Genomic DNA, 16,978 nt, shown 5'->3' on the forward strand with positions numbered 1-16,978 from the left:
TTCTTAAATATTTCAAACTCATTGTTTCTAATTTCATGTAAACGCTACTTTTACAGATTTTTTCATAAAACATCAATTACATGCTCACGAAAAATAAATTTGTTAAACACATATCTTTCTCACACGTAATATGTTTAAAATACAAATAAAGTACTTATTAAAAAAAACTACAAGAATATCTATTCTAGTTATATAAACTTGAACATCTATTTATCTTAAAAATTACAGACTTGAATTGATAGCTATGTAGGAAATGCAAGAACTTTTGTTACTACAAAATTTGAAGAATGTCTATTATTACAAAACATCAAGAAACAATCTAAACGTTAGAAAATTTACCTCAAAACACAGTCAAAATAACTTACTCTGACCTCAAGACTATCAAGATTTTATGATAATAAGTATAAAATATTAGCTTCTTTTATAGAAGTTTTTAACTCCTTTTTCTACAAAAAATTAGTTTTAAAATTCTAGTTTAAGAAGTCGGCCTACAAACAAAATAGGTAGATGAAATCAGCGACCACCCAAAAAACTAAAAAAAAAGTGTTCATGGAAAATAAAAGTTGGGATATTAACCGTTTTATTTTTACACACCTTAATTTTGATACTAAAGAATAAGTTTCCTACTTATTATCTATTCTTTTTTCCTTTTTAACCTACAATATTTGACTTTTTTAATAGGGGCATTAATTAATGAGTTATCTACTTATTGTCTTGTTCTTTTTTCTTTTTGAACTACCAAAATTTTGACCTTCGTAGTTTTTGTCTTATACTTTTAGCTTTTTTCCTTCGAAAATATTGACTTTCGCTGCGAGCCTTTTACCTTCTCTGTCATTAGGGATATCAACTAAGAAGAAGTTTCCTACTTTCTATTCTTTTATTCTTCCTTTTTTTTTTATCTTACGGCAATTCTTTTCAAGAAAAATATTTTATTTGTATTGACAATTTTATCCAACATATAATACAGTTAATAATAAATATTATATGAATTAATTATATGATTAAAGTGATATTATAGAAAATAACATTTTTTTTCAAGAGTAAACTGCAAATTATTTAACTTTTAATTTAATAATAAATATTATTTGAATTATTTTTGACGGATTAGATAAAGAATAAATATTACTGTTGCTCATGTAATAATCAAATTACATAATTATACAAAGAAAAGGAGTTGTGAAAAAGAAAAAGGAAAAAAAACACTACTAAACCTAAAACTTTTTAACAAAAAGAAAAGAGCTCGTCAAAGACTCTTAAACAAAAAAATTTACAACAAAAAGATAATAATATGATTTTCCATATCAAAGTCCTAAATATTAGGCATTTAGAAAAAGATAATAATATGATTGTCCCTACATATTAGAAAAATAATTAATGGCTATTCCAACATATTAGGAAAATAACTAAAATTACTAATTTGTCCAATATAAAATATATTCTTAAAGGGTAAAAAAGGCAAACGATGCTAAGGGCCTTCGTGCTTTTAATATAGTACTAGTTTTTGGGTACGCGCATTACATGTGTAAGCCGCGTCTGTTTGTAAAGAAATTATATATCACGTGAATGAACTATGTGTAATAGTAATTGACGTCAAAATAGATTCAACATGAAACTGAAATGAGAAGATGAGTGCCATTACATTGATGTAATAGGTGAATTCAAATATGGTTAATATCTTCTAAATCTGGAAACGTCAACACTACAATTAGTTAAGGTCGTAATATGTATAACATTTGTAATTATAGATAATATATTGTATGAGTTAATAACATGTTATGTTGTTGTATCTTACCTAATATCTCTTTGTAGACAATGTTCTTGGTGTATGTGACTCTTCGTCTCTTCGGCTGCTCTGTCATGACCAAAACTCTTGTTGTTGACATCAATATACCTCTTGATAGTGCGACATATAGTTGTCCATGTGAAAAAATATGTTGTGGCAAGTACAATTCAACGTTGGGTATTGTTTGACCCCATGCTTTGTTTATTGTCATTGAAAAATATAAACGTACTGGAAATTATTTTCTAATGATTTTAAATGGTATCCTTTATTTTTTGGCAGCGAAAGTTGAATTCTCGAAATAAACACATGCTTGAAAGCATTTTGTCCCATCATTTTTTCTGCATGTATAATGTTGTTGTCAAAACCTCTGCATATCATTCTTGTACCATTGCATAATCCGTTTGAAGGATTCAAATTTCTTAGTAGCATGATTGGTGCATTTTTCTTCAACACCAACTTCTATATCAATATATATTAATTATTTCATGTAATCACGCATGAATAAAAAAAAATAGAGTTATAAAAAGTAGACAAAAGATCTTTCGTTTTATAATTTTCAGAAGTCCATGTCTTTAATATTAGTATTATAGTCTTTTATATTTTTTATAGTCCTTTCATTTTTTTGCCAAACATTATTACGAGAACTTCAATTGGAGTGTTAATTCTTTTCACATGGCATAAATAATTTCAGCCACATCTTTTTCTTATATCATTTCTCAACTATGGATGAAAGAATGGCATAAATAATTTCAGCCACGTCTTTTTCTTATATCATTCCTCAACTATGGATGAAAGAAGATCTGCTACATACCTGTTTTATTTAATATATATAGGTTTTGTTACTGTCTTAAAGTATATACAGTGGTATTAAAAATCAGAAAGTATCAAATTTAAAGTTCACTAAAGGAAACTGGAGAAAGTTAAAACTAATGAAGAAATTTAAATTATAGTTAAATAGCTTGAATAATTTTGGCAAATGTATTCCATGAATTTTACTTAGCCAAGAAACAGTTTGAAATGTAAGAAAGCACTGAGAGCAAATGACGATTCGAACCAAAAGAGAGAGCACATCAGTTGAATTTGTAAAAAAAATCCAAAAAACCAGTGTGACAACGTAACTGTGTGGTGGAAGGCCATTAAATACTTTAATAAAGGTACTCTTCCTAGTAATAGTTGTTTGTATCATCCTCTTCAGAGTCGAAACTAATAAACGTGTTACTTGCACCAGGAAACTTGAAAATTAACATCTCATTTAGTTGATAATATTCATTTCTGATCGCTAAAATAGCTCTTTCTGTCATGTATTTGTAGCAACTTGCATTTTTATCTAATGACGGAAATATTTATCTTATTAAGCAATCTTCAGCAGTACTATTACCAATATGTTTGACAACTAATTCTTCTGGAAGTTGTACCAAATCATTTCGTATATATGGTTGGTTCCTCCCCGTCACCGATGCATAGTAGAAAATCACTGAATGCGGATATGTTCTTGCCCTCATATTTTTTGTTAACTTAATCTTTTCCATTTTATGCCACAAGTTCGATCTTACTAAGTTTGCATTTATTATTTCAGCTCTCGTAGATTTTGGGACTAATGGTAGTACTTATCGAAAATCACCTTCAAAAACCATTACCTTGCCTCCAAATGGTTCATCGTTATCTATTATATCTCTAAAATTCCTATCAACAGTTTCGATTGTTTGACGCTTTGCCATAGGCGTTTCATCCCAGATTATCAACTTTGCACTACCACTTTGTTTTGACATATTTGTGATTGTCGTATCAGTTGTTTGAAGTGGTATGTCGAATCTAGAGTGAGCGGTACGACTCCCCGGTAAAATTGCTACTGCTACACCACTTGTTGTTGCTAGTGCTATCAAGCCTCTTGATCTGACATTTGCAAGTAATACACGATAAAGAGACATTTTTTCGGTTCCTCCAGGTTCGTCTACAAAGAACAATCCTGCTCTTTTAAAGTCTACTCTTTGCAATATAGTCTTGAAAACTTGCTCTTGTTCTGCATTTAAATTTGATTGTGCGTCAAAATATTCTGCAGGTACCTTTATAGACCTTTTTTCAATTATTTCTTGGCACTCTGATGGACTATTATTATCCAGGTCCTGATTAACTGCAGGTATGTCATAGTTTTGAATTCTCTTGCCCATGCTCTCTAAGAAATATTTGATGCTTTTCAGCGTGCATTGTCGTTGAGTAGCAGGAGAGTTATCATGTATCCTTCTAAAATCCTCTGACATGTCCTCGTAATATGTATCCCACAGTTTTCCAACAACCGTTTGATTACAATGAACCAAAATAGTTGCAAACAAATTTCTGAGAGATAATGGCATTTTGAACACGTAAGCATTCCGATCGAGATGCTGTTGTCTGACTCTAATAAACCTCTTTCTTTTGCAGCTTTCTTAAATGTATCACACTTTTTTTCGTCAACAGTAAGTAAGTATTTGAACGAAGTGGGTCCTTTGACATGATTCAACAATAATCTCAAGTAATACCTTTCTCCTTCTCTGGGTTTAGCTATATCATTGAGAAAATGATAATAGATTAAATTAAACAAATGTGAAAATAGTATTAAGAGAGAAAGCGTTAAATGTCTTACCAGCAGCGACGCGACCAATTACTGATCTTGTTATTCTTTTTATCCATATCTTGCCTTGAGAGTTCCAAACATAATGCTTTAAAAATTCTTTGTATAGGTAAGCTCGTGCTTCAGTGTCTTGTGAGCATTTCTCAAAATATGCGGTGAGCATGGTGCGTGTGGCGTAGTCCCATGCTATAACATTTTGTAATTTTTGCTTGCTCCAACAGCACACTAATTATTGGCATTCCATTAGAATTTGCGTAAATAGTAATTTGAATATGTAGCACACGCACAGAATTGACCTTTTCGATGTGTTTTAGCAAAGAAAAAATAAATAATGTCATCTAAATTTTAAAATATGACACTAAAGTAAGAACACAATTCCTTACGCTATTTCCCAAGGTGTAGAATTCTAAATCTGTGTATTTTTTTTGTATGTTTCACAAGACATTGTTATCTGGTGATTTCTTATCCCCACAATGACTCTTTTCCCTCTCTATAAAATGTGAAAGTTAAATCCTCACTTAGACACAAATTAAGAATCAAGAAACATAATTAAGAAATATGGCTAAGTCTCAAGTTAACTACGCTGCCTTTCTTGCTCTCTTGTTTTGCTTCCTCATTGTATCAACTGGTGAGTGGCCAACAATCTATAAATCCTACGTAACATTATTTGTCTGACGTATCATGGGCGGAAATCTTCATTGAAGGAAAGCACTGCCATGTTATACTCAAAAAGGAAGATAAGTTTTGTAATAATTAAAACGTAAAGCAAATAACTGATATAAATAGCTTACCTAATTGTTTATTAGGGAGACGTAGTTGAAGGTTAATGACCGGAGATTGCATTTCATTGAGATTGAATTCATAAATTCTCCATAATACTTCTGGCGGGGATACCCTTCGTGCATCTTGAAAATTTTAAATTTCATCAATGATTTTTTCCCCATCATCTGACACAATATAAACAACACACATATCATGTCCTTTGTATATATACTTGTAGAGATACTTTATTGCTCTCACTCCGGAACAACACTCTATATTAATATGTCAATTATATGTAGTTAGCAAATAAGGATTATACGGAACAACCCATTGGTTATTAATTTTCATACCACGAACATTTGGGTCTTTCCATCATTTTTCTCTTATAAATAGGGTATCCATCCTTTCCTTGTGTCGATTTACTACTAAATGGCCGAGGATAGTGATTCTTGCACTAACCATCCTTCATGCAGGGACTTGTTGTACGATAATTTTCACATGGACCATGCATCATATGCTTGACAATCAATTCATACAAGAATGGATAGTCTTCTTTATCAGGAAGTTCAGCAGTAATAAACTTGTCATATTGGTCAGCTGATATTATCTTGTGTCCTTGTTCAAGTATTAGGAGAAGGTGTATGTGTGGTAGACCTCTTTTTTGGAATTCAACTACAAATACATGTGCATCAACCAGACCAAATATTCTTTTGTTGAAAATCTGATCCTTTAAGTCATGCAACTTTGCCCTAGAAATTCTAGTCACTAAGTCTGGTTTATGTTGAAGTAGTTGTCCCGGGTACAAGTTTTCTTGTATCTCCGTCCATTCAGTATTACATGTCATCGTTATAAATAGATCCGGTTTCTCAAAACATTGAACCAAAGCCATTGCATCCGTATACCGATGACGCATATCCCTAGGGCCTCCGATAAATGATGTTGGAAGTATTATTCTTTGACCAACTTTATCTCCTATACATTCTCCGGCCATGATACTATCTACAATACCTTGCAATATTTCCATTCTAAAATTTGATTGGTCCAGTCTAAAATACTCAAGCCTTGTTGTTTCTATCTCAGTACATGTCAACCACAAATTGTTGCAGTAATCGTCCACACAGTAGCAATATGCAATTTTCTCCTCTATGTATTTGTAGTTTAAAACAGTAGTACTCTCTACAAGACACGTATGCTTTACCTTCACGTCGTACACCTACAAGTAAGATTTATTATATATATATATATACACACAACATATTGACATAGGTAAATTTGAGTTAACGAAATTTAATCGTTTGTTGAAGTACTTTACCTTGATCCTCTTTGTCAAACACCTCATTAGCAGACGTGAATGTCGGGATATCATGGTTGTGAATTGCAGCTTCAGTTGTTGTGGCTTTGTTCGGTTGAAGCTGTTTTCGTATTCCTTGGTGCCAACCTGCTTCGCCATTTGGAAAAAGCAAAGGATATTGAAGTGGGTCATAACAACCATAGTAATGTTTGACTCTATGTCTGTTGCCGGAATGTTCATGAACGATAATCTCTCTATCAAATGGTACATTTGGATTATTTCCATCTATCCAAATTGCAGCAACTTGATCTAGAGATGGTTTGTTGTATACACGCTGATCTTGTGTAGCATTGGCAACAATTCGAATCTGTAAATCTTGAAAGGTTGGATGATCTCTTAGCTGGTGAAGGAATTGCGCATAAGGATTTTCATCCATTATCTGGCTAATTTTTTCTACAATTTCCTCCGGTAAGTTTGCTTCTTGGAGTTTTGAAATCCTATTAGACCACTCTGTGTCAAAAAAGTATAACTGGAAATAACATGGATTATTATTCTGCGGGAGTAAAGATGGAAGATTGTGATATATTTGACCTTGTGCACTAAATGTGTATACTCCTTTCCCTGAAGATGCCAGTTCTTTGTCGAGCGTAACACCGAAAGATGTAACTACAAATATGCTATTATATGCTCTAAGGTTTCTGCGGAACTCTTTCGCTAGTTCTGACTCGGCAATAAGTAACTCTTACAATGGAATTGGAACTTCAGTATCTGCCAATTTGATAGATCCACTTCCGCAACAAAATGTGGGAGTTTTATACTGAAATCTTATAGCATGGTATCGATGGTTTGTATGCAATATCACCTAAATTTATGTAGCCAGATGTGTTATAGTTAATAAATTGTGATATTTTATCATATACTAATAAAATATAATCAATTTTGAAGCATAATTTATTTCAACATGTACCTTCAATATCACACTGTTTCGATAGAGCCTTCAGTAGACAAGTTATTTTAGGCTGCTTTCTCGGTCTTCTTTCTTCAATGTCAATATCTTCAATTGATTGATTTGAGACTTCTGAACAAATAAAGCATAAGTATCAGGTTTGCCTACTTAAATATATGTTTCATACAATGTATAATAATGTATTGAAACTTTGCTAGAAGCATTTTGGGTGAAATTCTGTGTAAAAGGTAACATGCTAAAATTTTGGGTGAATAATAACATGATTTGAAAGATCTCTAAATAGGAATTCAGCTCTAAAAGGTAAACTTGCAGCCATATTGCACTAACACTAACATCGTAGTAAAATAATCTCAACAGCCGAAATGATCTCTGCGGCAAAGACTGGAGTAATGAAGAAGATGAATTAACTATAACATCGCTTAAATAAAGCATAGTTTTCCATCACGATCAGAAGGATCGTCGTTGATCACTTTGGAGCTGCTTGCAACAGAACCCTTCTTAAACTTCTCCTTTAAGTTCAGCGTTTGAGTCTGCAGGCTTCGATTTATTTATAGTTCGCCAAAGAAGTTTTTGTGACTCTACTTTGGTACAATTTTAAAACAGATTAACAATCTAATATTCATGAAAGTTACAAAGATGTGGCGAATTCAAGACTCCCAATTACAATACTATAGTCCCTAAATACGTGAAGTGAATTTGTGAAAGAGGATGTGTGCTAAATTTGAGATAGTAATAGGAGTTTATCTGTTTCACGTTGACTGTTGACCCACAACAGGTAATTCAGTGTTTCAACTCAAATAAAGATTATAATCCAAAGATAAAAATAATATTATCTCCTCATCTACAAATGTCAGAGTCCGTCGAAGGCCTTGATTTGTTTCATTTTTAAATTCTTTAACTACTCCAAATTGAATAAGTAAGACTTTTATTATCCACCGAAAGTAGGATCTTCTCAAACTGTTAAGTAGCACACATTCCTTTGCAAATTCAATTTCAGTTTCCATTGCGAGTACCTGAAATCAAGTGCGAACACGTGGTCTAATATTAAAAGGGCACTAAAGTCATAGAAGACATTCATAATTTCAAAAAATTTATTTAACAGAAGATTTAAAAGAATTACTTAGACCAATAATAAGGATAGCTTATGCACTAACGCATTTTAGTCCAATCACAATGTTGTCATGACCCGAAATTCCCACCGTCGGGATCGTGATGGCGCCTAATATTCCACTTGCTAGGCAAGCCAACGTTAGAGAATTATTAAGCCAATCCTTATTCAATTCAGTAAATAACAACAAATAAGCTAAAATAAAATACAGCGAGTGCGGAATAATATAAAAACTTCATTAATTACTACCACCCGAATCTGAAGTCACAATTTACGAACTTCTAGGATTTACTACAAGTAAAAGTCTGAAAGAAATACAATTGTTTGAACGAAAGAAACAATAAAAGAAAAGAACTGAAAAGATAGACGGGGACTTCAAGGTCTGCGAACGCCAACAGATCTACCTTGAGTCTCCGATGAACCAGTCCAAGCTGCTACGCCTTTCGATAAGCTGGGACCAATACCAAAATCTGCACATGAAGTGCAGAGTGCAGTATCAGTACAACCAACCTCATGTACTGGTAAGTGTCGAGCCTAACCTCGATAAAGTAGTGACGAGACTATGACAAGACACCTACATAACAAACCTGTAAAATTTAATAGTATATGTACAAATAACAGCTAAACATGTACTATTGGGAGGAGAAAATATGTTGAGGGGAATACGAGATAGAGAAATATAATAGTATGGTAACTTGAACAGGCAATATACTATGAACCAATAAGAACAAGTAAACACAGTAAAGGAAAAATACACGGCATCACCCTTCGTACTTTTACTTTCAATCTCACCATAAGAACAATAGAAACGGTACGGCATAACCCTTCGGGCATTAACTCTCATAACATGGCACGACATCACCCTTCGTGCATTAACACTCACAATGTGGCACGACATCACCCTTCGTGCATTAACACTCACAATACGACACGACATCACCCTCCGTGTATTAACACTCACAATATGGCACGGCATCACCCTTCGTGCATTAATACTCATAATATGGCACGACATCACCCTTCGTGCATTAACACTCTCACTTGCCATAATGCAATAAATAAATAACAAAAGGGAGATAGAATAATAAGTACAAGCCTTACTTGAACATTTGGTTCCACAATATCAACCTCAACTTCGGAATCAATACTCAATTATCACCAGAAGATCCGTAAACATGATAAGAACGATTAATATAACAATACTAGTCTAAACATGGATAACATGAACAAAGGAAACTATAATTGCAAGAAACCAAGCCCCGCCCGCATGCTTTAACCCGACTACAATGCATAAGTACTCGTCACCTCACATATACGTTGTTCCCCAACATTTAAACATATAGCAAATAGACAAACAAGTCATGTTCCCTCAAGTTAAGGTTAACCACAACACTTACCTCGCTCCAAAGGCCACTCAATGCTCAATTACCGCTTTTCCTCTAGAATCCACCTCCAAACCACTCGTATCTATACATAAACGACTTATTAATATCAAATATTGCTAAAGAAATCAATTATAATGCATAAATTTAGATTCCCCAAACTTTTCCCCAAAAAGTCAAAAATCGACCCCGGGCCCGCTTAGTCAAAACCCGAGGTTCGGAATAAAATTCATTCACCCATTCACTCCCGAACCCGATTATGTAATTAGTTTTAGAATCCAACCTCAAATTGAGGTCTATATCCCCAATTTGCAAAACCCCCCAATTCTTCCTAAATCCCTAGTTTTCTACCATGAAAGAACAAAGATTAGGGCTAGGAATTTAATGGGTGATGATAGAAATGGAATAAAATGAGTTAAATAGTACAAATCTATGAATTGATGTTGAGTTTTCTCTTCAAAATCGCACCTAGGCCGAGCTCTAATTGAGAGTTTATGAAAAATGGGTAAAATCCCGTTTTGGTTCTATTTTAAGGTCTGGGCGTCAGGCCTTCTTCGATTTCGCGAAGGGCCTGCCGCGTTCGCGATGAGCAGCAGCCCGAGTGGCTTTCGCGTTCGCGAGTCCTCCTTCGCGTTCCCGAGCCCATGCTCGCGTTCGCGTAGAAGAATGACTGACTGTAACGATCCGACCTGTCATTTTACGAATTTACGCACCATACAACGATTTAAGGTCCCCAAACAATTTCGTAATATGTATTATGACTTGCGTGTGTGGTTGAGTTTGGTTTTCGGATGATTTGGGATCAAATTAGGAGAACAATTCTTAATTAAGAAGCTTAAAAAAAAAAGTTGACCAGAGAGTCGACTTTTGAGAAAATGACTCCGGAATGGAATTTTTATGATTCCAATAGCTCTCTATGGTGATTTTTGACTTAGGAGTGTGTCCAGATATTTATCTGGAAGTTCGTAGTTGATTTTAGCTTGAAATGGCGAAAATTGAAAATGGAAGGTTTGAAAGTTTGACCGGGAGTCGACTTTATTGATATCGGGGTCGGAATCCAGTTACTAAATTTTGATAGGTCCCTTATGTCATTTATGAATTGTGTGCAAAATTTGAGGTCAATCGGACTTGATTTGCTATGTTTCGACATCGAACCTAGAATGTTTCAACATCGATTCTTCAAGAATATGTGGTATTACATTAAGCAAATGAGCTCCAAATTCAGTTTTGATTGAAGCATTAGATCCGTATTAAAAGTTTCGAGCCATAGCAAAAAGAATCGTCCAATTCGGATATTGTATGAGAGAGTTATGCCCATTTCCGTGTCAGAAATGATTTTTCGTCGCCGTCAGCGCCCAGGGTAGCGTGGGGTGCTAGCCTGGAGCTGGGATGTTTAAAGGTACTGGAAATAGCGCCACAGGTAGCGCCCCACGCCACCTGTGGCGCCTGAAACAGCTGAGACCCTATAAACGGGGGTAATCTATCATTTTTGATAAAAATAGAGTGGGGGAGCTCGATTTGGGCGATTTTCACAGGTAAACATTGGGGTAAGTGTTCCTTATCCTATATTGATTATATTTTATGATTCCATACTCATTTACATCATGAATTTATGGAAGAAAAATCAGATTTTTGTAAAATCTTCCAAAAATGTAAAATGAAGATTTGAAGGTCAATCCGATGTCGGAATTCGATAATTTTTGTATGGTTGGACTCGTTGAATGGGAGTTCATATTTGTAACTTTTGTTGGGTTCCAAGATGTGGGCCCACTATCGATTTTTGAGATAATTTTGGATTTATATTGTGAAATTTAGCAAATTCATATGGAATTAATTTTTACGATTCGTGTTGAGTATATTGAATTGTTTGTGACTAGATTTGATGCTTTCGGACATGAATTCGCGAGGCAAAGGTTTATTGTAATCTTGAAATTGGTTGAGAAACGAGGTAAGTATCTTGCCCAACCTTGAGTGGGAGAATTACCCCTTAAGCATTGAGTTGTATGTCCCATTTGTGTAATGTGAAAGCCGTGTATGCGAGGTGACGAGTACATACATGGTTTATGTGTGCAATTATTATTGATTGAAATTTGTAGACGCCCTTATGTATTAGATTGGAAAATTGTTGGAACTTAGTAAATCCTTGAATTGTCATGCCCCATTCCTTGTTTGTCAAATTTGTATTTTATATAATAATTTGATGTTATTGTCACTTGCATTTTTATGTGAATTCCGTGTGTGGTTGATTTAATAATTTTCTTTGAATTAAATTTATTATGAAATTCTTATCTGCAAATAATTATTAAATAAGCTTTAAAAGAGGCGTTAATATATTTATCAAAATTTTGGATTAAAGAAGGTGTTGTCCTATGTTGAGTTACTTTTCCATCTCTGTTGTTGTTTTGAGGTTTTATATACGTTATGCGAATCCTTTGGCTATTTGTTGAGAAATTTATTGATTTTTCTATATCTTGGGAATTGGTTGTGGTCATTGGGCAAATTGTGATATGAATCGTTGTATTGTGTTGTCGCGTAAACACTCTCCTTGATGTTATTTATGCCTCCTACCTTGCTTGTTAATGATATACATATGCTTGCTAATGAAGAGTGTAAAGCACGAAGGGTGATGCCGTGCCATTTGATTTATATTATCATGTGAGGGAGAGTGTAAAGCACGAAGGGTGATGCAGTACCATTGAGAGTGTAAAAGCATGAAGGGTGATGCCGTGCCATTTCATTTATATTATCATGTGAGGATGAGAGTAAAAACATGAAGGGTGATGCCGTGCCATTATTTTTATATTATTATATGTTCATGGAACGGAGGGTGTTTTCGTGCAGGCGAGGATAAGAGACATACATTATATTGTGATATCTTTTCGTTGTGTATTTATTCATCCCTTTATGATGAGATGTTATTGTGCATCTAGGTTTTATGTGTGACTTGTAGTCGTTGTTGCTTATTGTGTGCCTCCCACATTATTTTTTTTATTGTTATTGACTTTTCTCCCACCTAGTTGGTATTGTTATATGTATGCATGGTGAGAAAGAGATAAATGCACGAAGGGTGTTGCCGTGCCAATTGATTTGATCTATGTTGAAATTGGGAGCCTGTGGCTTTTGCCAGGCGGATTATGTTATATGGGATCGGGTTGCATGCCGCAATAGGCATGACTAATGTTATATGGGATCGGGTTGCACGCCGCAACAGGTATGATTAATATTATATGGGATCAGGTTGCACGCCGCAACAGGTATGATTAATGTTATATGGGATCGGGTTACACGCCGCAACAGATATGAAATGTGGGCACGAGGTGTTGGGGAAAATATGATGATGATATTGGCACATGAGTTGTCCGTGCGATTGTGATAGAGATATTGGCACAAGGTACCATGGAAATATTAAAGTGGGCTGAGACCTGTATTTTATGATTATGAGATGAGGTGTCACAATGTGACTTTTATTTGAAGGATATTATTTGAAAGAGTTATATTCGAAAGACATTTATTTGAAAGACTTTTATTTGAAGGATATTATTTGAAAGAGTTATATTCGAAAGACATTTATTTGAAATAATTATATTTGAAAGATATTATTTGAAAGAATTATATTCGAAAGATAATTATTTGAAAGAATTATATTTGAAGGATATTTAATTGAAAGAAGTATATTCGAAATATATTTATTGGAAAGAATTATATTCTAGAGATTTCTATTGAAAAACTTATAGATGAAAGATGTATATTTTGAAGGACTTGATTATTGGTTGTACTTGTGTTCATTACCTATTTGAGCAATATTATTGGTGTTCTTGTTACCCTGCTGTATATATCACTGGTTGTCATGACCCAAAATCTAACCATGGTCGTGATGGCGTCTATCGTGTTACAAGGCAAACCTACTTCCTAAAATATTTCTACTAAACCGATTATAAGAATTTAATAAAATTTTTCAACATTTGAATTTCTCATAAACTAAATCAACTCTAAATATAATTTTAGAAATACGAAAACGAGCCCCAAACATCGGGGTGTCACTAAGTCATGAGCGTTGTCACACCTCCTTTTTCCCGCGGGGGTAGGGGAGTTTTTCAAATTAAAGTGACATTAATCGAAATGGAATTATTTATTCAATCAGAGTCGCCACTTGGAATAATTTATGGTGTCCCAAGTCACCGATTTATTTTAAATCCCAAATTGAGGAAATTGACTCTTATTTATGGTCTGTGAACATAAAAGACCGGATAAGGAATTCTGTTAACCCGGGAGAAGGTGTGAGGCACTCCTGAGTTCCGTGATTTTAGCACGGTCGCTCAACTATTAATAACTGGCCTAATTATCTGATTTATTACATATTTAAAATTTATTGTTCTTTTTAGCTTTCTGACCGCTTTTAATATTTATGGAATTTATTTGAAACAAGTCACGATATTGTACCCTTGTCGTTTTGGCACACGTCGGAAACCGCGCCACATGAAATGCACCCGCGATTGACGACATGCTTATTTTTATTATTATTTGAAGTTACGATCAAGTCACGTGAAACGCACACTCGAATTGAGGATTATATATCACGACCATGCCACGAGAACCGTACCCATAGCCGTGATGATTTATTATTAATCGTGCCTAAAATTACTAGCGCATTTCTGAACCATTTTTCCCTAAGTGAAACAGATAGTGTAGGACAATGGACAACCACTCGAGGCAAACAGAAATATGGACAACCAGATATAATTCCTTTAACATGCAACAAAAAATTCCCATCATGCTAAGTATTTCGAAATTTATAACTTCCGCAACCCACAACTTTACTGTGATAAAATCGTGTTCAACAACAAACAATTCGAGTAGAATGCGAGCAGATAACTAAATGAACAAATTCAAAACCATAGTCAACAATTAAACAAATCACATAATCAAATCACCAAACCAACAATTAACACTAAGCTAGAATAAAATGAGTAGAGGATTGAAGAATTGAACCTCAGTTAGAGCGGTTTTCCCTTGAAATTGAAGAATTTAAGGAACCCAAACTTGAATTATATAATAAAATCAAACCATCAAAATCACGAACCAGAACCCAAGCTGGGCCGGAAAACCTCTAACGAGATACCTCACCGACGACATGGCTACCTCGCGAACTTTTTTAATCGACTCACACCATCTTGAGCTGCGATATGGATTGGGAATTCGTTTTGAGCCTGTTACAAGGTGCTCTGTCTCTGACTTAATTGATGTGAAACTCTATTAAGGAAAGGAGATGACGAGACGGGTGCGGAGAAGAAGGTAAGTATTGAAGGTGGTGGTAATGGATGCTTAATAGAGATTAATGTAGAGTGGAAAATTAGGTGACGTCCATGGAATTGAACTGTGGCATCCCTCTCTTTTTTCTAAACCCGTTCCCAAACTCCTCTGCTTTTCTCTCATTCTCCAGGCCTCTCTTTTCTCTCTTTGCTCTATCTGTTTCCCTTAGCTTTCCCAGATTTGTTCTCCCCAATTTGCTCTCACTATCTATCCCCCTTTTGTTTGTTGGGTGAGTGGAAAATATATAGGTATAGGTATAGGGATTAATTGGTGGCCAAGAAAAAGAGTGTGTATGGGCATGTGCATTTTTTGAGAGAGAGCATGTGAGTTTGTTACAAAAGATAAGGAAGAATCTTGCCACATGAAAATAACTCATTGACTCTTGCTTTAATTAATATATTTTTTTTTAAGAGTGTAAATAAAAATACTAGCTAAATATTTTAAAATCAAGAACATATAATTTTTGTGATTTTTAATTTTCTTAAATAAAACCTACTAAAAATGAAGTTAAGATTAAAATATATAGATTAAACTTAAAATTATTTACATACTAAAAAGTGTTGAAAAATCACAAGTATGGTAATAAATTAGGTGCTCACAGCTGCCCCTCTTTGCTTGGGAACATGAAAGAGTTTTCTGGCAAAGACAAAAGTGAGCCGTGTGACTAATTTTTTACCAAATCTTTATTCAAAAGGGAAAATAAACAAAGGAAAGGGTGCAACCGAGTCCTGGTTCTGGACAGCCTACATATCCCGGGTCATAAGGGAATCAAATTGCGTGTAGTTCAAGGGGAGTGATGGAATGATGGGTTGAGGAGTCGAGTGAGGTTCCGTCGAGGCTCCGGTCTGTGGTCCTGTTATTACATAAAATTAAAAAAATGAAAAAGACTAACTAAGCCTGTCAGCTATGAGTTACAAGATTCCTATCTATAAGTCTTCTGAAGCTTGATCTTGAGGCTTGAACGGTTCTTCATGCAGACTTTTGATTTGAACCTTGCTGCTTGCTAACTCCAGGTGCTGATTCATTCTTCTACAGCTTCTTCGGATCAAGACCGGACATGCAGTGCTCGTGTATTCAGCCAAGTCTTGAGCAGTTCATGTCTTTCATCGGCTTATGCATTTTGGATTCACTTCTCTTTTTTTCTTTTTTCTTTTTTTTTTCTTTTATTCTGGATTGAGACTTCTTCCTTTGGTCATCTCGGACTGTCAGCTCGCATTCTAGAGGCGAGCTTCTGCTACTTCTAACTTGAATTGAATTCTTAAATGACTTCCCTCGTTCTCCAGGTGGGCGCCTGATGACTTAAAACTCGAAATAAATTCCCTCATTCTCCAGGTGGGTGCCTGATGTTGACTTAAAACTTGAAATGAATTCCCTCATTTTCCAGGTGGGCGCCTGCTGACTTAAAACTTGAAATTAATTCCCTCGTTTTCCAGGTGGGCGCCTGCTGACTTAAAACTTGAAATTAATTCCCTCGTTCTCCAGGTGGGCGCCTGATAATGACTTGAAAATTAAAACAAATCCCCTCATTTTCCAGGTGGGTGCCTGATGTTGACTTAAAACTTGAAATTAATTCCCTCGTTCTCCAGGTGGGCGCCTGATAATGACTTGAAAATTAAAACAAATTCCCTCATTCTCCAGGTGGGTACCTGATGTTGACTTAAAACTTGAAATTAATTCCCTCGTTTTCCAGGTGGGCGCCTGCAACTACAACAAAACAGAAACAAAAGAAATTTTTTCTGCCCCAGTTTACGCTAGGAAGATTTGTGA

General features: G+C 34.7%; 1 protein-coding gene across 1 annotated transcript; it reads right to left on the reverse strand.

Annotated features, from left to right (window-relative positions):
- Positions 1 to 5,607: 5,607 nt before the first annotated feature.
- On the reverse strand, positions 5,608 to 9,567 carry LOC138904520 (uncharacterized). The gene is made up of 6 exons (XM_070193025.1): positions 9,561 to 9,567; positions 8,924 to 8,989; positions 7,412 to 7,522; positions 7,036 to 7,185; positions 6,466 to 6,954; positions 5,608 to 6,296 (listed from the first exon to the last, which is right to left on the reverse strand). The coding sequence occupies exons 1-6, from the start codon at positions 9,565 to 9,567 to the stop codon at positions 5,608 to 5,610; spliced, it is 1,512 nt and encodes a 503-aa protein (XP_070049126.1).
- Positions 9,568 to 16,978: the final 7,411 nt, after the last annotated feature.

Source organism: Nicotiana tomentosiformis, chromosome 2, assembly GCF_000390325.3.
Source record: "Nicotiana tomentosiformis chromosome 2, ASM39032v3, whole genome shotgun sequence".
In the NCBI taxonomy this organism is placed as follows: Eukaryota; Viridiplantae; Streptophyta; class Magnoliopsida; order Solanales; family Solanaceae; genus Nicotiana; species Nicotiana tomentosiformis.

Coding starts and splice junctions, on each gene's coding strand:
- LOC138904520 (XM_070193025.1), bottom strand. Junction 7,523..8,923: donor TGGTTCATCGGAGACTCAAG/GTAGATCTGTTG, acceptor TTATTTGTTCAG/AAGTCTCAAATCAATCAATT. Junction 6,955..7,035: donor ATACACATTTAGTGCACAAG/GTCAAATATATC, acceptor TTTTTGACACAG/AGTGGTCTAATAGGATTTCA.